The 20,442-nt window shown below is 38.5% G+C and overlaps 2 protein-coding genes across 4 annotated transcripts; one reads left to right on the top strand and one right to left on the bottom strand.

Annotated features, from left to right (window-relative positions):
- Positions 1-1,946: 1,946 nt before the first annotated feature.
- snrpa (small nuclear ribonucleoprotein polypeptide A) lies at positions 1,947-6,889 on the bottom strand. Its single transcript, XM_017465766.3, has 7 exons — positions 6,774-6,889; positions 6,169-6,245; positions 5,743-5,915; positions 4,646-4,810; positions 4,244-4,420; positions 4,058-4,146; positions 1,947-2,466 (listed from the first exon to the last, which is right to left on the bottom strand). The coding sequence occupies exons 2-7, from the start codon at positions 6,239-6,241 to the stop codon at positions 2,307-2,309; spliced, it is 837 nt and encodes a 278-aa protein (XP_017321255.1). The 5' UTR covers positions 6,242-6,245; positions 6,774-6,889; the 3' UTR covers positions 1,947-2,306.
- Positions 6,890-6,951: 62 nt separating this feature from the next.
- On the top strand, positions 6,952-20,392 carry actmap (actin maturation protease). 3 transcript variants are annotated; one of them, XM_047153322.2, is made up of 7 exons: positions 6,952-7,037; positions 7,691-7,893; positions 7,987-8,055; positions 10,227-10,351; positions 12,022-12,151; positions 13,733-13,803; positions 16,291-20,392. In XM_047153322.2, the coding sequence occupies exons 2-7, from the start codon at positions 7,709-7,711 to the stop codon at positions 16,614-16,616; spliced, it is 906 nt and encodes a 301-aa protein (XP_047009278.2). In that variant the 5' UTR covers positions 6,952-7,037; positions 7,691-7,708; the 3' UTR covers positions 16,617-20,392. The 3 variants fall into 3 exon arrangements, with proteins under 3 accessions (XP_047009278.2, XP_047009277.2, XP_047009279.2); XM_047153321.2 differs by lacking the exon at positions 6,952-7,037 and adding an exon at positions 7,045-7,403; XM_047153323.2 differs by lacking the exon at positions 6,952-7,037 and adding an exon at positions 7,045-7,238.
- Positions 20,393-20,442: the final 50 nt, after the last annotated feature.

Below are 20,442 nucleotides of genomic sequence, written 5' to 3' on the forward strand. Positions count from 1 at the left end.
TTTAGACATTGATGGCTGTGTGTTGAGTTATTTTGAGGGGACAGCAAATCTACACTGTTACACAAGCTGTACACTCACTTTATATTGTAGCAAAGTGTCATTGCTTCAGTGCTGTCACATGAAAAGACAAACATTTACAAAAATGTGAGGGGTGTACTCACTTTTGTGAGATACTGTATGCCTTTTGTAAAAGACAAACCCTAAGGGCCAAACAGTTAGAGATCACAGGGTCATTTCTTTAGGTTTTATAGCCATGTTTATTTACATTTGCCCACTGACAAAGAAATAATCAGTCTATAATTTTAATGGTAGATTTATTTGAACAGTGAGAGACAGAATAACAAGAAAATCCAGAAAAATGCATGAGTTGCATTTTAATGAGGGAAATAGGTATTTGACCCCCTCTCAAATCATAAAGATTTCTGGCTCCCAGGTGTCTTTTATACAGGTAACGAGCTGAGATTAGGAGCACACTCTTAAAGGGAGTGCTTCTAATCTCAGCTTGTTACCAGTATAAAAGACACCTGTCCACAGAAGCAATCAATCAATCAATCAATCAATCAATCAATCAGATTCCAAACTCTCCACCATGGCCAAGACCAAAGAGCTCTCCAAGGATGTCAGGGACAAGATTGTAGACCTACACAAATCTGGAATGGGCTACAAGACCATTGCCAAGAAGCTTGGTGAGAAGGTGACAACAGTTGGTGCGATTATTCGCAAATGGAAGAAACACAAAAGAACTGTCAATCTGCCTTGGCCAGGGGCTCCATGCAAGATCTCACCTCGTGGAGTTGCAATGATCATGACAACAGTGAGGAATCAGCCCAGAACTACACGGGAGGATCTTGTCAATGATCTCAAGGCAGCTGGGACCATAGTCACCAAGAAAACAATTGGTAACACACTACGCCGTGAAGGACTGAAATCCTGCAGCGCCCGCAAGATCCCCCTGCTCAAGAAAGCACATATACATGCCCGTCTGAAGTTTGCCAATGAACATCTGAATGATTCAGAGGACAACTGGGTGAAAGTTTTGTGGTCAGATGAGACCAAAATGGAGCTCTTTGGCTTCAACTCAACTCGCTGTGTTTGGAAGAAGAGGAATGCTGCCTGTGACCCCAAGAACACCATCCCCACCGTCAAACATGGAGGTGGAAACATTATGCTTTGGGGGTGTTTTTCTGCTAAGGGGACAGGACAACTTCACCGCATCAAAGGGACGATGGACGGGGCCATGTACCGTCAAATCTTGGGTGAGAACCTCCTTCCCCTCAGCCAGGGCATTGAAAATGGGCCGTGGATGGGTATTCCAGCATGGCAATGACCCAAAACACATGGCCAAGGCAACAAAGGAGTGGCTCAAGAAGAAGCACATTAAGGTCCTGGAGTGGCCTAGCCAGTCTCCAGACCTTAATCCCATAGAAAATCTGTGGAGGGAGCTGAAGGTTCGAGTTACCAGACGTCAGCCTCGAAACCTTAATGACTTGGAGAAGATCTGCAAAGAGGAGTGGGACAAAATCCCTCCTGAGATGTGTGCAAACCTGGTGGCCAACTACAAGAAACGTCTGACTTCTGTGATTGCCAACAAGGGTTTTACCACAAAGTACCAAGTCATGTTTTGCAGAGGGGTCAAATACATATTTCTCTCATTAAAATGCAAATCAATTTATAACATTTTTGACATGCGTTTTTCTGGATTTTCTTGTTATTCTGTCTCTCACTGTTCATTCTATAATTTTAATGGTAGATTTATTTGATCATTTCTTTGTCAGTGGGCAAACATACAAAATCAGAAGGGGATCAAATACTCACCCCCCCCCCACTGTATATTAAATAAATAAATAAATAGTGTGTCCTTCATTTTTACCATTTCATGTTTTATTTGGAATGCGAACTTAAAAAGATGTATTTAAAGAGGAGAAAAAAAAGCACAGCATGTTAAAAAAAAAAAAATGGATTTTTATTTAAGCAGGAAAGCTCCAGGTACAATGTCTGGGTGACCAGACCCTGGGTGCAATGCTTTTCAACACTAAAGTCAAGTATTTAAAAAAACAAAAAAAAAAACCCTACTTACAATTTCCAGGTTCATCCTCTTCAGGAGAGATTTAAAAAACAAAAACAAACAAACAAAAAAACAGAACAAAAATCCTCCATCATACATTACCAGATGTACCTCCTGACCACAGATCCAGGTACACAGTAGATGGTGTCTGATCCTCCCCTTACAGATAACTGTTTAAAAGGATCTACACTCTTGTATACATTTTCCTGTGGAAATGCACGCTTCATAGGAGGTTGTTTGGTTATTTCTTGGCAAACGAGATCTTCATTGCGTTAGTCTGTGTAATCTTGAAGCCCTGTAACGCTTCCCTGGCTGCACCGGCCTGCACTTCATTGTCAAACTCCACAAAGGCGATGTCGTGACGACCCGGGACAAGACGCACCTCTTTGAACCCCGGGAACCTGCGGAGTAGGGACAGGAGGCGTGTAGGTAAACTGAACGAGATACATTACTTATTCGTAAAAACATGGTTTCTCCAGGATCAGGTTTAGATGCGCCTTATGAAAGGCAAAAACAAAATCGGCACAAAGCTGAATAATAAAACTTGCAGAGTATAAACAGCTGTAAAACTGTCTCTCTTCAATTAGTGTCTCCCCCACACCTCTTCAAGTGAATATTTATAAAAAAAAAAAAAACCAACAACTGGAAAGCACAAAATTCTGCCCTTAAGACTTTCCCCATGGTGGAAAACTATGAGATTAAATTTATGCCAAAAGGTACTAAACGTAACTTTAAGAAACGAACAAAAATATACAATGAGAACAAATAAAAAAACCCTTGGAATAACACACCCCCCCCCCCCCCAAAAAAAAAAAAAAAAAAAAAACCACCCCACAAACAAACAAAAAAAACCCCAGTGAACTCAGTGGCAAAAATTGAACATGGTCTACAAATAAACAGCGTTCAGTGTGAACAGTTTTCTAAGCTTTGTTTTTGCTCGTCATGGTTTATGAATGCGCTGCTAGAGTTTTCATTTACGCTCACCATTCTGCCACAAACCTGTTGTGTGGGCGGGGCTTAACAGCAATTACCTCTCATTGGATAATGAGATGTGGACAGACAGCTCCCTGACCTGGAAGTAGAGACTTCAGTGTCGTGAATTTTAGAGAGCGTTCTGGATGTGGTTCTCTGTATATTTAATAGTGTTTGTACTTTGTAGTGGACATTATTTACACAGTATATTAGTTTGTAATTAATATTTGAGATGTGGGTAGTCTCATATGACTATTTAAAAAAAAAAAAAAAAAAAAAAAAAAAAAAATTATATATATATATATATATATATATATATATATATATATATATATATATATATATATATATATATATATATATATATATATATATATATATATATATATATAATTTTTTTTTTTTTTTTTAATTTTAAGCTCTCAGGTGTATCTCTACTTCCAGGTCAGGGAGCTGTCGATCCAAATCTCACTAGCCAATGAGAGTAAATTGCCATTAAGCCCCGCCCAGACATGAGATTTGTGCCAGTACGGTGAATGAAAACTCAGCTCAGAAACCATGATTAGCAAAAACGACGTGTAGAAAACTGTTAAAGAACACTATTTATTAGAAGTCTGTCTTTTTGCCAGAATTCACCTTTTTCCTCTCAGTTTAATTTTAGCACTTTTCTTGAAAAGTTGTGTTCAATACTTTTTGGCACAAAATTAATACAATAGAAAACTTCGTTACCATAACGTGACACTGGAGACTCCTTCCATAAATGTTAAAGAAACTTCTCCTCGCAGAAAATGTCACAATAGCAACAATGATATGCGTTTCTTTAAGACATTTCTGAACGAATTGTTAGTATAGTAAAATTAGAAAGAGCGCATTAATGTAAACCCATGACTTGAATTACAGCAGGCACCACGATCAGAGCTGCCGTTATAGAAAATTCATGGGAACTCCGACAGCGCTGTCGTATAACTGACGTGAATATCTACGAAGCCTCACTGCAACAGTGAGGTGGAGATGACTTACTGATTAAACAGCATGGACAGCATGAGCTCGTTGGTCTCCTCTGGCAGGTTGGTGAGGAACAGGATGTGGTTAGGCGGGTTCTCCGAGACCTATGGATTTAAAACAAACCTTAAATCTAGTTTAGATTCGCCAAGTTTGCATTAAAAAAAAGGAATTTATTAATTTAAGTCATTATTAATTTCATACCTGCTGAGGCATCTGTCCTGGCATTTGCCCAGGCATCATCTGACCTGGAGGCATGGCACCTGGTGGCATCTGGCCAGGGCCCATACCTGGGGGTGGCATCATACCAGGAGGCGGCATGTACGGAGGCTGACCTGGCATTGGCATCATACGAGGAGCTTGACTCATAGGAGGCATTCCCTTTAGAAACATATGAAGTTATATATATAGAAATATAACGACTAATAGTTTTGTCCAAAGTAAACAATTTGTAACCTAGATTTGTTTGCGCACTATACAACGCTGCACAGAAGCACTTTTCAGAATGACAAACATTAAAATAATCTGTTGCAAGAAACCCAAGTGCCCCTTGGTTTATATATGGATACACAACCAAAAAAAAACTTCAGTTGTTGTTAAGCTCACAGGCATAGCAGCAGGAACTCCAGCCATGCCAGCAGCAGCACCCTTCTTCGACCCTCCCGACTCAGTAGTTTTAGGCTTCTTCTTCTCCTTCTTGCGATCCCGCTCCACATACGTGCCCTTCATCTTGGCAATAATGTCCGAGTCTTGTTTGGCATACTGAATGCGCTGTATGGAGAAAAAAATGACTAGTTACACAGCAGCGCTTGGACATATTAGCAGGAAGTTGTTTGCGTACAGATGCTTAGGAGAAGTGAATGCTCGCTGGAGAATGCTATATAGCCAAGAACTGGTTACTATGGTTTATTTTTAAAATTCAGTGTAAACACCCAGGCCTGTGAAGTGCCACAGAACTCTTTAAAGGCTCCTTCCGTGATCTCAAAACGTATGGAAGTGCGTGCATTACATTTTCATTCTGCTGAAAAAGTTAAAGAAATTTACTCTACAAAAAGGGTGCCTTCTCTTTACTGGTATAATTGAACAGACGTCATTTAAACAGCCTAAAGTAGTTGTTGAAAGTTCAATCAGACAAGCGTATGATGAGCGCGAGGAACGAGCGTGACGTTCACGTCGATGAACAACAATGCTATCGCTCCGAAGCTTTCTTGCTTCTTATAAACTTATCATATATTTTCCTAGCTGTTGATCACTATAGGTAATCATACACAGCTAATTTTCCACTGTTCTACAAAACCTGCTCATTTTCCCCCAGATGGGTGCCAAGCAACAGTAAGTAAACAGTAACCACTTACTAACAAGCAGCACCTCTGTTTGTTTTTTCACATTCTAAATAGATCACAGCATCATGCTCTTGTTTCGGTCGGCTTACAAGACCCCATGAATTCACATGTCCCGTGTCCTTTCCCCTTCGGTGAACCGACTTTTCCACCAGGCATGATGTAGAAGTTGGCACTTATGTGGATTATTACACCACCTACCGTGCCAGAGTTCTGCATTCTTAATTACACCCATCATTAAAAAATACTAAACAAAACACAGGAGGATCCACTCCAACTACACGGTGACATGAGATACCAATTCCCAATCCTTAGACCGTCATGATTAGACATATAGAGAATGATTAAAAACAGGGGGTATACCATGGGTTTATCATAAAAAGGAAAGCCCTGCATAGATCTCAGAGCGTTGGAGGCACTGTTGACCTCTTTGAAGATTACAAAGGCCTGACCCCTCATTTTGACCGTCCGGGCAACGAGGATATCCAGTATCTGGCCAAACTGTGAGAAAATAGCATAAAGCGACTTCTTCAGTTCTGAAAGAAAGTGACAAGATAGACACAAGTTAGTATGCAAACAACTTAAGACGGTTTTAAAAAGCGCATGTGCCGTCTTAAGATTATCACTCGTCACACTGTACAAGACGATCACAATAAAATAGAAGGTCCATTCTCTTAATATCAGAAGAAGCTTTAATGATTAAAGAAGAAGAAAAAAAAATCAGTCACTGTGTTCTGCTTAAGGCAAGAGGTTGAACAGAAGTCAGTGACGTGTGTACATTAACCATACCATCTTTTTTGATTTTCTCATTCAGATTGTTGATGTAAATGGTGTGGTTTAGGCGCAGCTCCTGGCTAGACATGGCTCTGGGAAAGGAAACAATAGATTAGGAGGACTGTTGTGTTTGCTAACCATACAATGCTAGCCGGCCTGCTAGCATGCAAAACAAGAAACAATGATCGTAGCTAGCTAGACAAATTACATGGTGTTGCACATAATATTAAATATTTAAAAAGTGACAAAGTCTGGACAAAGGAAATCCAAACCCCTCTCCTTGGCTGGCTGGCTGGCTAGCTAGCTAGTTAGCTAGCCTAGCAACCATACATACTGCTATTATCGAAGGCTGAATCCCAAAGAGGTCCTTTTTAAACACTTAGTGCACTAGGTAGGGTGTAAAAGACAACACTTCAAACACTCCGTAGTGCAGTTTTACAGCGAAAAGGCAGCCATTTTGGGTTCAGCCGAATTACACAGCCTTGTACTGTGTAAGTAACCCCATTATAGCAATAATTTTAAACCAGACTTATAATACACAGCTTTTCTAAACACGTATTACGTAATAATGTAACTACACACAGATAAGCAGTATTAAACAAATAAACGGCAATACTTACAGGAGTTAGAATATCAACTGCAACGCTTGAAAACCAGTTATAACCACAAGTTAAACCACGAACACGCGCCTACATTTCTCGGAAGTCCCACCTTTCCCCTCAAACTAATAGTACGATTGGACCTTTATCCCTATATGACTCGTCGATTGGTGCGGTCTTTCGCGTGTCCGTTATTTTCATTGGACGTACTGCAGCACGCGCTCGGTTCCTTTCTGATCTGATTGGCCAACATGTAGCTACGTTGGGCCATTTTATAATGTTCGGGTAGTACATTGTTTATTTATTTACTTTTCAGCGTGAAGAGAAATATTCGAATGTTCCATAACTTTATCGTGTTTATTATTTTTTTTTATCAAATGTGTTCAGACAGAGGAAAAATACGATTTTTTTTGGCAGTTATGTGAACGCGGGTGGTGAACTAACAATTTATTTCCTTATTAGGAATCCGTGTCTATATTTTGCACGGTTAGTGCAAAATCCTAAATAGGTGTATTTCCGGCTGTGTAGTGTACTATGTAGAGTGTCGACTTCATTCTTTTATAGTCTGTGTAGTGCGTTTATGTAGGAAGTAGGGATTGAATTAAGATTCAGCCTCAGCCTCAGTCATAGAATTGAACCTTACTAATGGAGGTTAGTACAGATTTGACTATTAACGTGAGAGAGTACTAGGATAAATTGTTATAACTGTTGTTCATGTTATTCTACAGGTTATTCACTGTAATAGTCGAAGTGAAAACTGTATAAAGGGGGTTCCTTTGTAGTTTCCTGACAGTGAAAAATAACAAATAAATAAGGTGTTATAAGTTCTTAATGGTTGTGTCAGATGTACTGTTTTCTAATTCATCTCCAAATGTCTTATAATTGGTATCTATGGATTCATAAGGTGCACCTACTTACTTCTTTGCATTCTGCCCTAGTGTGACAAGCAGAAGGTCATGTCTGTAGTACCCTCTCCTGTCCCACCTCCACTACCTCCACCTCCTCCACCTCCTCCTGCCCCAGATTCGGCTCCGTTGCTGCCCAGCAAGAAGAAGCTGTATCAGGCTATAGCAGAGGGAAGGACTGCTGTCCAAGGAGACTTTGAGGAAGCGTGTTTGCTCATCACACAAAGAGATAGCAGGTACATCACCGACTGAGTAGGAGGTAATCAAGAATGTGTGGTTTCATTGTGCACTCGCTTAATGTACAGTATGCTTCAGTATTCTTTATCCAGTTTCAGGAAGGATCTGCAGTGGGTGCTGTTTAACAAGTACGTGCCTTCATTGATCCAAGATGGCCCCAAGTAAGTCTTTTTATTCTGTTCTGTCTCAAATCGCACATTATGTACTTGCTATAGGCTATACACTTGTGTACTTAACCGATCTAGTAGGAACATCCAGGGAGTAACTGCAGGTGTTCTTCAGTTAAATGTAATACAGTGTAAAGGTATAAATAGATGGAGAGGTAGTGGAAATAGCAGCACAGGACATAAAGTTGCCATACGGGATGTCCCGTTTGTCTGGAAACGCTTTATACTACACTAACTACTTAGTACCTGGAGTTTTGTACAATGGTAATGTTTCATATTGAGTGCTATCGGTTTGCACTAAACATAAATAACAAATTACCATGCTGTCATTGATTTAAAGTTTGTTGGAACATTGTTTTCTCTCTCTCTTTCTCTCTCTCAATGTTTTTTTTTTTTTTTTTAAATTCATTTGGGATGTCTCTATTTTTGTTACAGGCGCATATAAAAAAATTAGAATATCGTGGAAATTTTTTTCTGTAATTCAATTCAAAAAGTGGAACTTTCGTGTATTCTAGATGTATTACACATAAAGTGAAAATTTTCAAAACTTTTTCTGTTTTATTCTTGATGATTACGGCTTACAGCTCATAGAAATCTCAAATCCAGTATCTCAAAATATTGGAATAAAGAATTTATAATACAGAAATGTCGACCTGAAAAGAGCTCTAAACAGCTGATGAACTCAAAACACCTGCAAAGGTTTCCTGAGGATTTAATCTCTGTCTGGTTCAGTACACACAACCACAATCATGGGAAGATGAAAATAAAGTTTGCATTTCATTTGGAAATCAAGGTCCCAGAGTCTGGAGGAAGAGTGGAGAGGAACAGAATCCAAGTAGCTTGAAGTTCCGTGTGAACTTTCCACAGTCAGTGATGATTTGAGGTGCCATGTCATCTGCTGGTGTTGGTCCACTGTGTTTTCTTAAGTCGAGAGTCGATGCAGCGTCTACCAGGAGATTTTAGAGCACTTCATGGTTCCATCTGCTGATGAGCTTTATGGAGATGCTGATTTCCTTTTCCAGCAGGACTTGGCACCTGCCCACAGTGCCAAAACTACTAGTAACTGGTTTTCTGACCATGGTATTACTGTGCTTGATTGGCCAGCCAACTCGTCTGACCTGAACCCCATAGAGAATCTATGAGCGACACCAGACCCAACAATACAGATGAGTTGAAGGCCGCTATCAAAGTAACCTGGGCTTCCAGAACACCTCAGCAGTGCCACCGACTGATTGCCTCCATGCCACGCTGCACTGATGCAGTAATTCGTCCAAAAGGAACCCCGGCCAAGTATTGAGTGTGTAAATAAGACATTTCTGTATGATAAATTCTTTATTCTAATATTTTGAGATACTGGATTTTTTATTTCCATGAGCTGTAAACTATAATCATCAGGATTTAAAAAAAGGCTTGGAATATTTCACTTTGTGTAAGGAATCTAGAATATATGAAAGTTCAACTTTTTGAATTAAATTACGGAAACGAACTTTTCCACGATATTAACATTTTTTGAGATGCACCTGTATTTGGAGTGTTACTTTTTGGTTCACTTTGGATATATATCTTTTATTTACTTTAATAACATACGAATAATTTAATATATGTAATTTTTTAAATATTTACTTAATTTAAAAAAGTGTATTATATTTTCATGGTACAATCAGTACTGTTTATTTTTGTAACAAAGTTCAGCAATATTTTATTTTGAGTGTTATGTTTTTATTCAGTAGTTCTCGGTATCGGTAAAATCCACTATCGCTCGACCTCTACTTTGGTGTAGCCCTACTTTGGCGTCATTTGATTCCCATGTAATTAACAACTAATCTGAGAAACACAAACTTCATCTGAGAAACACAGCTAAAATTAATAATATGCTAACTCAACACAATGTTGAGAAGGTAGTGCATGACACCAGAACTTCTAACTTGGACTGTTGTAACATCTTTAAGCATGTATCAGCCCTAAATACCTCCTTACGAAGACAAAAAAAGCACATTAACCTAACATTAACATTTGATTGGATATCACCTAGCCACACCCATTGCTAATGTATTCATTCTAACTTACTCAATTTTCTCAATTGCATAAGGTTCTCCTGCATGTCTGTACGATCGAACCACAACTGTTTTGTTTAACTATGTTCCTTTTTACTGGTCTGATTTCAGATGTGGATTAGTAGCCTTATGGATGGCAGCCCATCTGGTGAAGCCTGCCATGACCATATCCTTGGAAAACATCATGCAAATGGCAGTGAACAAAGGCTACACTGCTCAGGGAGAGATGTTTTCAGGTACTCAGCTGGTCAATACAGTGAGAAAGGAAGCACTGTGTCTGTGCAGAACCCAACACAAAAGTGTTTTTCTGTACTTGAATGCAAAGTTGCATTCCCATGATGCTTATGGGGTTTGTGCCAACGACACAGGCACTGTTCTCACTGCTATCAGTTTATTCTCATGGGTGTATCTTTGCTGTCAAATGTGCTCCAGGAAAAAAAAAACAATACAAGATAACAGTCCAAAAAGAAAGAAATGGAAAAGAAATTATCATGTTTGAAGGACAAGCTCTGGACAAGTATTCACATGTACGATGAATGATAAAACGGATAAAGCATTGCTGTAGCGTTTTGTATGTATGATGCACTCTCGCAATAGATACACTTATCTTACAGATATCTCTCGGAATAGATACACTTCCATTTTAACCTTTAAACCCACACCAGCTTTTTAAACACTTTGTGTAATCATGGAATTATATACTCTCTTAGGAAGTGTTTTTAATTAGGGGTCCATGCACCAAAGGATGTTGGGATATTTCTTCTTCTTCTGCCTTGAAACGAGTCACGCATACCAAACCGTAGAGACATTAGTATAGTCTAGGTTAGTAGATAGTACTCCCTCCCGCAACTCAGGCAAACAGGATGGGCCCGATCGGCCTAATGGTGGTGCTATTACACAGGGTTTTACTTTTTTGGGCCATATCTCGTGCACTATGAGTCCTCCGAACAACACTTTCACTGATTCCTTGGGTATTCCCAAACAAAAAAGTCTCAAGAACCGTTTAGCCCCGTCCACTTAGATTATTTTTTGTGCTAATTTGCATAATATTGCAAAACCAACTTTTGTGAGTTAGTCCTAGAATTTTTCCATCTTCACAAATCTGTTGTCAACTGCTCACCAGAGTGTGAAACCAAATAATTATCAAAAAACACGCAAACAATATAGCCGCCATGTGTCAATCAATTCTAACAATTATTACTCATGATTGCTTGTGTGGATTTTGCATGAAACTTAAAAGCCCAATACAGGACAAGATTCTGAGGTCATCTGCAAAGGTTGGGGCATGGTCATACATATGGGGTGGAGCTAAAGCCAGCAACAGTAAGTCTGATTGAGCTGAAATTTGGTATCTACATGATAATCTGTAAGTGGATTTTTGATGATGGTGTAATTTCTTTAAAAACAACCACTAGGGAGTGCTATTTGTGTTTGTGCACACAAAAACGAGCATATTTCTCGGAAAATAAGCCGTATTTAACTCCGCCCACCTAAATTTGTGATCATTTGCATAATAAGTGAAACCCTGTAGTCCTAGGATTTTTGGCCTATCTTTACAAATGCCGTGTCAAACTACTCAGCAGAGTGAATCCCAATAATGATCAAAAACATGGTGACCTTTTTAAACAATATATTTGTGAGGAGTCCTTGGACCCCGCAGATCGCTGCTTGCAGCTATATGTTTAATTGTTGGGGTTTAGGTTTATATCACCTACTGTACATGCTGTTTGAATCGCAGTCTGTTGGAAGAAACAGTAAAACTTAAAAAGTGTTATCCCACAGGCTGGTCAAATTGGCTATTATAGTGACACCGATATAAACCCTCATTTTGTATTCACATATTTTAATAGCTTTGTTCTAATTTGACCGTTTTTTTCTTAAGTGTAATTGATCTTTCTTTTTACAGCTTGTGATATGGCCCTGCTTGCAGAGGAGGTGTGTGGCTTCAGAGTTCAGAGGCTATCTGGAGGCATGATTGGAGACAATGCTGCACTAATCCTGAAACATCTCACTGATGGACAGCCGATCTTAATACCGTATCCTAACCTACATACAGTGCTGTGAAAAAAGTATTTGCCTCCTTCTTGATTTCTTCTGTTTTGGGTAGATCTCATACTAAATTGTTTCAGAAATGAAAACAAAATCTAAGATAAAACAAAGGCAACGTGAGTAAACACAAAATACAGTTTTTAAATGATAATGCTATTTATTGAAGCAAAAAAAGTTATCCAGTAGCAGCTGGGGCTGTGTCTAAATGTTTTTGCCCCATAAGTTACTAATTCCCCAAATCTTTGAAACTGCATTCATAATAGGGTTCAGCTGGATTAGACACAATCAGGCCTGATTACTGCAAACCCTGTTCAATCACATCAACACTTAGAAGTTTTTCAACCGCATGAAGTTGGTTAAAAGGTCTTACCCAGTAACAAACTATGCAAAAATTGAAAGAAATTCCAGAAATTATTAGGAAGAAGGTGATTAAAATACAAGTCTGGGAAGGGTTACAAAGCTATTTCAAAGGCTCCGAGACTCCAAAGAATCACAGTGAGAGCCGTTATCTCCAAATGGAAAAACTCAGCACAGTAGTGAACCTTCCTAGAAGTGGCCGACCTTCCAAAATTCCTCCAAGAGCACAGCAACGACTCATCCAGCAAGTCACAAACCTACAGGTCTAGGTCTGTCTTGCCTCAATACAGGTCACTGTTCATGACTCCACTATCAGAATGACACTGGGCAAAAATGGCATCCATGGAAGCGTGGCGAAGTGAAAGCCACTGCTAACCCAGAAGAATATTAAACGTCGTCTGAATTTTGCCAAAACATTCGTTAATGATCCTCAAACCTTTTTGGAGAATGTGGATTGTGAATCTGTGGATTGATGAGTTGAAAGTGGAACTGTTTGGTAGACAGGGGTCTCATTAAATCTGGAGGAAACCAATCTAATCCCACAAACAGAACATTGAGCATGGTGGTAGAAATGTGATGGTGTGGGGTTTTTTGCTGCTTCAGGGTCTGGGCAACTTGCAGTAACTGAGGGAAACATGAATTCTGCTCTCTGCCAGAAGATCCTAAAGGAGAATGTCCAGTCTTTAGTCCGTAAATTGAAACTCAAGTGCGACTGGATTATGCAGCAAGACAATGATCCAAAGCACAGGAGTAAATCCTAGTCCTAGAAATAAGTGAAAGACTGATCTCCAGTTATCGGCAGTGTTTGGTTGCAATTATTGCTGCTAAAGTTGGCACGACCAGGTTTTTAGTTTAAGGGGGCAATTAGTTTTTCACATTAGTGATGGGTGTTGGATCACTTTCTTTTGGTTCAATAAAAACAATAAATAAAAACGGTATTGTGTGTTTACTCAGTTGGCCATTGTTTTATGTTGTACTTCATTTGAAGATCTAAAACTATTTAGTATGAGATATACACAGAAGAACGGGAAGAGCAGGGGCAAAGGGTAAGGATGGGGCAAATACTTTTTCATAGCACTGTATGCCTTCTGAAAAATAATTGACACAATTTTCCCACTTACTTGATCAGCTAAGACATGTTTATTGACTAATGTTTACTTCTTTAGTTATGTGTGTTGCTACAGGATTTTATCTTAACTGCTTTGCCGCAGATATGACGAGGACTTTAACCATGAGCCGTGTCAACGCAGTGGCCACAAAGCTCACTGGGCAGTGGCTTCAGGTGAAATACTGACTCACACTATCATTTTTAATAAAATTATATATATATATTTTTTTGCAATAACACATTCACAGCTTGCAAATGTTTGTCTAGAGATGTTAAAGAACGTGGGTGCACTCAAACCATATAGTGCTAACCATACAGTGCTAACCATACAGTGCTAGCCAGCCTGCTACATCGATCACCCTCTTTCCACTCAAAGGGTGATAGATTAAGAGATAACTGATAATATAGATTAAGATATAACTGCTAATAGATGTGTAAAAACACCTGCAAAAACATGCAAGCTGAATTATTAAGAGACTCCACCCAATATTGAGTCTTTCACATAAGCAAAATAGTGCATGTTGTCCCCCCCCACGTTTCCCTTAATAAGTATGCAGTTTGTGGTGTTTACCTAGACCGGAAAATATGAGGCAGTGTCTAAGGAAATAGATTCATTTTTGCTTCCAGTTTGACCGGTTTCCATTGCTTGAAGACAAACTGACATTATTTGAACAATAAGTCCATCGAAATTCTAACTTTGTGTATTTAAACAATCAGAAACCTTCTCAAAATGATGATTTACTATTCTCATGAGCCAATGGCATTTAAACAAAACAAAACAAAAAAACCAACAAGGTTTTTTGTTCACATTTACCCCATGAACCTCATGGATGTCTCGATGCCTATAATCAGCATTATACTTGAGTTTCAGTTTCAGTACAAGTCTCTTTGATATGCGAACTTGCAGCAGCCATTGAGAACAAATAGCCCTCATTTACATACAGTTTTCTACCAATACTTTGCATGTGATGTCTTTCACATAATTATGCACACCACACACCACACACCAAGTAATTGTATTCACAGTTCATCTGATTGTACACACAAGCTAGTTCTCTTTATTTGAAATGTTAATAAGTCAGAGCCTTAGCCGCTTCATGTGTTGTGAGTATCAGGATTATATCCAGACAGCAATAAGCCACACAATGCAGGTGTAAATATACCTGATGCATATAATGTGATTTAAATCTGATTGTTCAAATGATTAACATTTCCCCATTGTTTTTGCTGTAGACTGTTGACATTTGGGTTTGAGATCAAAAGATGAAGATGAGAAGAGAGTTTAGAGTTTCAGCTTTTATTTACAGGTCGTTAGTCTACTGGTCAAAAGTTTAGACACACTTATTCTTTATTTAATTTTTTTTCCTGCACATTTTATAATAATAAAGTCATCAAAACTCTGGAGTAACACAAATGGAACTATGGGAATTATGTTGTGATAAAAAAAAAAAAATCAAAATAAATCAAAATAATTTAGTATTTTAGCATCTTCAAAGTAGACGCCCTTTTTGCCTAGAATTTCCAGAAATGTATTCTTGGCATTTTCTCAATCGATTTCTTGAGGAATCCCCCTGAGATGGTTTTTAAACAGTACTAAAGGAGTTCCCGCCTACGCCGGACACTTATTGGCTGCTTTTCGGAAATGTTTCGCTCCGAGTCGTCTGTTTAATAAAAGATTTTTATGTAAATAAAATGTTAGTTTTCTAATGATAGAAATGAATATGTCGGTACGATTCAATTTTTTTGTCTTTTTCACACATTTAATCATACACCTTCAGATCAAAAGGTTTTTAAGATCATGAGAAACATTTCAGTCGAGTGTTTCCAAACTTTTGACTGGTAGTGTACATGTAGATGTGTTCACATGACACTTGACCGACGGGTGTTTCTCGTTACGCCGGTGTGTCCTGTTAGATTGATTGATTGATCTCCCATAGACAGCTCTCTGATCTTCATGTTGGCTTATCCTTTTGAACAACAGATGGAGTCTTCACAGGTGAAACTGAAGGCTAAAACCAAGAATAAATGTTCAGAGCTATCAATCTAACAGGATACACCTGGGTAACAAGAAGCACCTGTCAGTCACATGTTCCAAAATTTTTTGCCCGCCTACAAATTGGTTGGTCTGATGCAAAAGGTTCTATGTTTGATGTTGTTTAACACGTCTAGATGTATCGTCTCGTGTACAGCTTTTGATCTCAAACCCAGATGTCTTTGGTGTATAACACAAACAAATGAATTGGCCTTGCCGTTCCAATAGTTTCGGAGGTGAATGTATAGGGCATTTGGCGTTATTTTTCCCTTTTTAATTTGCTCGTGTTATTCATTTATTTTCTCATTTGAATTGTTCAAATACAGTGCGTGTGTTTTTAGTTTGACATATTTTTTGTTTAGTTTTACTTCAGACTACAAGGATTGTTCCGGTAACTGAAATAACCACTCTTTACAACCGCAGTGAGCAGAGAAGCATCTCAGAATGCGCAACACGTTGACTTAGGCATGTGTTGGCACTGATGTGATTTTTGATGACTCCAATCATCGTTTGTATAGAACAACTGAAATCGAAGAACAACGCAGATGTGTTTTGCAAATGCATGTAGTTAAAATCTTATCAGTGCACGAGTACATGAAATAACTAGGTGTAAAATGTCGCATTTTCAGGTGTGTTGCTTGGCCTGGAACAGGGGAGCGTAATAAGCGAACAGCTCCCCACTAACACCACTCTGCCATGGCTGCATCTTTCCCGAGTTAGCGCACCACCTAACTGGCTCAGGAATCCAGTCGAGGTCTACGTTTTAGCCAAACAGGGGAAGAGTCTGCGCTACCAGCTATGGAAGTTGGAAACGGTGGCACAGAGTAATGCCCAGCTTAGAGAAATGGATCCGCAGAGGGCCGGTGATGGATCTTACTACGTGCTTCCCCCTGGTGGGGTGGAGGAGGGACTTGCAGGTCAGGTGGTGTTTCTATACACCTCACAGACGAACTGATCTAAAGAACACATGCGACACGAACGCCGCATGTGTGTGTTTAGTGTGCAGGATGTATACCTCGACTGGGTGATTTTTAAACATTCTCTTTTTAAACCAGCCTGTATTTGGCCTTTCATCCACTAGGTGGCCTTATTTCTTTGACATTTCTCATGATGCTGCTGGTTTCATCATCCTCAGGAGTCTTCTGGGAAATTCATGAGGAAATTCCTTTCTTTGTAACTATGGATTCCTGGTACAAAAATGTTAATGGTGCTAAATGAAGCAGGGTTGTGCTATTTTGCTGCTCTGACTAAAAAAGGATGTGTCTGGCTAATTTTAACATTTGAAAATGAGCTCAACGGACAAGGAAAGATGAAAGTGTCTTTAATGCGTCATACCGAGTATCATTTTCCCATAGAGAAATAAGGAAGAGAAATATTAAGTGCACAGCAAAAGCATTACTGAATGTTTAGCCTGTAAAACTAAAGAAAAAAAAAAAATCGAATTTTGTGAAAACTCTAACCGTCACTAAGTTCAGGAGTGAAAATCGAATCGGATATGTGTTCACAGTGGTAGTGCAAGCTTAGATTCATCCTTCAGTGCACATATTTGCATGGTGTACAGTGGCTTGCATAAGTATTTAACCCTTTCAACCTTATCCACGTTTTGTAGTGTTAAAAGCTAGAAGTGAAATGGACTTCATTAGGATTATATGTCATGAGTTGAGACAAAATAGCCTGTAATATTGAAGTAGGTGGAAAAATGAATACAGTTTGCATATGTAAAAAAAAGAAAAAAGAAAGAAAAAAGGTGTTTGGATAAGTATTCACCCCCATTGGTGTTAAACTACTAAATGAGGTCTCGTTTCCATCATAAGCCACATCATTAGTTGAATGGAAAGTGTTACATTATCTCTATAAATACACCTGTTCCTGGAAGACACAGCGGTAAAGAACGATTATTCCTCGAAGTAATCCAACTAATATTTCAATACCCATGCACTAAAAAAAAAACAGCCCAGGAAAATGTGATGTTTATTGCATTGAACTTTCTTTGGTTTGATCTCACAAGAGAGCACTGGATCTTATGAATGATCACACACCATAGCCTTAAATATACATTTTCTGATAATCGAAAGGTTTTTTTTTAACGATCCCTAATGATGATATAGAACAACTGTTAACTGACACTTACAGGGAGTTAATAATGTATGATACAGATGTTACAATACGTAGATGCCTGATACTTCCCATAACCGTGTGTGAAAACACTTCATGATTCAGCTTCAACTCTTAAGTTTATGATTATTTTTGAGTCTACATGATTGCATGGTTACTGGAAAGACTTACTAATGCGTCTGACTCACAGCTCAGGATGCAGGACCTGAGATCACCAATACAGAAACACCTGTAAGAAAAAAAAAAACAAGTCTGTACTTGTGGAACCTAATTTCTAGTGGTGCTTTAAAGTTTGTGACACCATTAGAATTTCTTTTAGAATTCTGCTTAAATATGATCTAAAACATCATCAGATTTTAACACGGGTCCTAAAAATAGATCAAAAGAACCCAGTTAAACAAATGAGACAAAAATATTATACTTGGTCATTTATTTATTGAGGAAAATGTTCCATTATTACATATCTGTGAGTGGCAAAAATATGTGAACCTTTGCTTTCAGTATCTGGTGTGACCCTCTTGTACAGCAATAACTGTAACTAAACGTCTCCGGTAACTGTTGATCAGTCCTGCACATCGGCCTGGAGGAATTTTAACCCGTTCCTCAATACAGAGCAGCTTTATCTCTGGGATTTTGTTAGGTTTCCTCACATGAACTGATTGCATCAGGTTCTTCCGCAACATCTCTATTGGATTAAGGTCAGGACTTTGACTTGGCCATTCCAAAACATTAACTTTATTCTTTTTTAACCATTAATTGGTAGAATGACGTGTGCTTTGGATCGTTGTCTTGTTACATGAACGACTTTCTCTTGAAATTCAGTTCATGGACAGATGTCCTGATATTTTCCCGTAGAATTCGCTGGTATAATTCAGAATCCATTGTTTCATCAATGATGGCAAGCCGTCCTGGCCCAGATCCAACAAAACAGACTCAAACCATCATACTACCACCACAGATGTGGTGTTTTACAGATGTGATAAGGTTCTTATGCTGGAATGCAGTGTTTTCTTTTCTCCAAACATAACGCTTCTCATTTACACCGAAAATTAAATTTTGATCTGATCAGTCCACAAAACATTTTTCCAACAGCCTTCTGGCTTGTCCACATGATCTTTAGCAAACTGCAGACAGTGATTTTCTTTTTGGAGAGCAGTGGCTTTCTCCTTGCAACCCTGCCATGTACACCATTGTTGTTCGGTGTTCTCCTGATGGTGGACTCATGAACATTACAATTAGCCAATGTGAGAGAGACCTTTAGTTGCTTAGAAGTTACCCTGGGTTCCTTTGAGACCTCGTGGACTATTACAGGGTCTTGCTCTTGGAGTGATCTTTGTTGGTCTCCACTCATGATGAAGGGAACAATGATCTTGAATTTCCTCCACTTGTACACAATCTGTCTGACTATGGATCGGTGGAGAATAAACTCTTTAGACATGGTTTTGTAACCTTTTCCAGCCTTGATGAACAACAACTCTTTTTCTGAGCTCCTCAGAAATCTCCCTTGTTCGTGCCATGATGCACTTCCACAAACGTGTGTTGTGAAGATCAGACTTTGATAGATCCCTGTTCTTTAAATAAAACACAGCGTTCACTCACACCTGATTGTCATCCCATTGATTAAAATCACCTGACTTTAATTTCACCTACAAATTATCTGAAAATTTTAGAGGTTCACATACTTTTACCATTCACAGATGTGTAATATTGGATAATTTTCCTAAATAAATAAATGACCGAGTATATTTTTTTAAATCATTTGTTTAATTGTGTTCTCTTTACCTACTTGTAAGACTTCTGTGAACATCTGATGATGTTTTAGGTCATATTTGTGCAGAATGTAGAAAATTCATAAACTTTCAAGCACCAATGTATATCACCATAGGTTCATCTGTCTAATGTCTTGGTCCATCTTTATTTATTTAAGAAAAATGTAATCAACTAACTTTGCCAGATATAAACGATAATCTAAAAGCATATTCAAGACTCATTATATAAGGGATTGGACTGTAAAATAATTTCCAAATAATTTGTATATCTAGTTTTCTACAACACACACAGTTTCCTCAACATTTTCAATTTATATTTATATGAAGAACAAGTTATGGGTAAGAAAAGGACAGTCATTGTGGAAATATAGATTAATAGATTTTCCACTTATATATGAAAAAATAATGAAAATATTAACGGCATATCTGTGCATGTTAACAGAGTGGTCATAAATGTGTATGTTGTTACTAAAATCTCTGACACTGAAGGTTTTCTTCAGAAGAAGAAGAAGTGGAAGAAGTAGTCTTTATTTGTCACGTATACATTACAGCACAGTGAAATTCTCTTCTTCACATCTCCATCTTGTTAGCAAGTTGGGGTCAGAGTGCAGGGTCAGCCATGATACAGCACCCCTGGAGCAGAGAGGGTTAAGGGCCTTGCTCAAGAGCCCAACATTGGCAGTTTTTTCATATCTAATATCTTGTGCTTACAGTAAAATATTAAAAGAACTTCATTTGTAAACCATTTTCCATTTGTAAACCATTGAAAAAGATTTTATGTTGTGTGGGAATGAAAATATGACCCGATGTCCATCTAAATAAAATTTCACATATTGTTTTGGTTGAATACTGAGTCAACTGAAATGGCGGTCTTCCTGTGGTCACTGTTGGTTGAGC

This window comes from Ictalurus punctatus, chromosome 4 (assembly GCF_001660625.3).
Source record: "Ictalurus punctatus breed USDA103 chromosome 4, Coco_2.0, whole genome shotgun sequence".
NCBI lineage: Eukaryota > Metazoa > Chordata > Actinopteri > Siluriformes > Ictaluridae > Ictalurus > Ictalurus punctatus.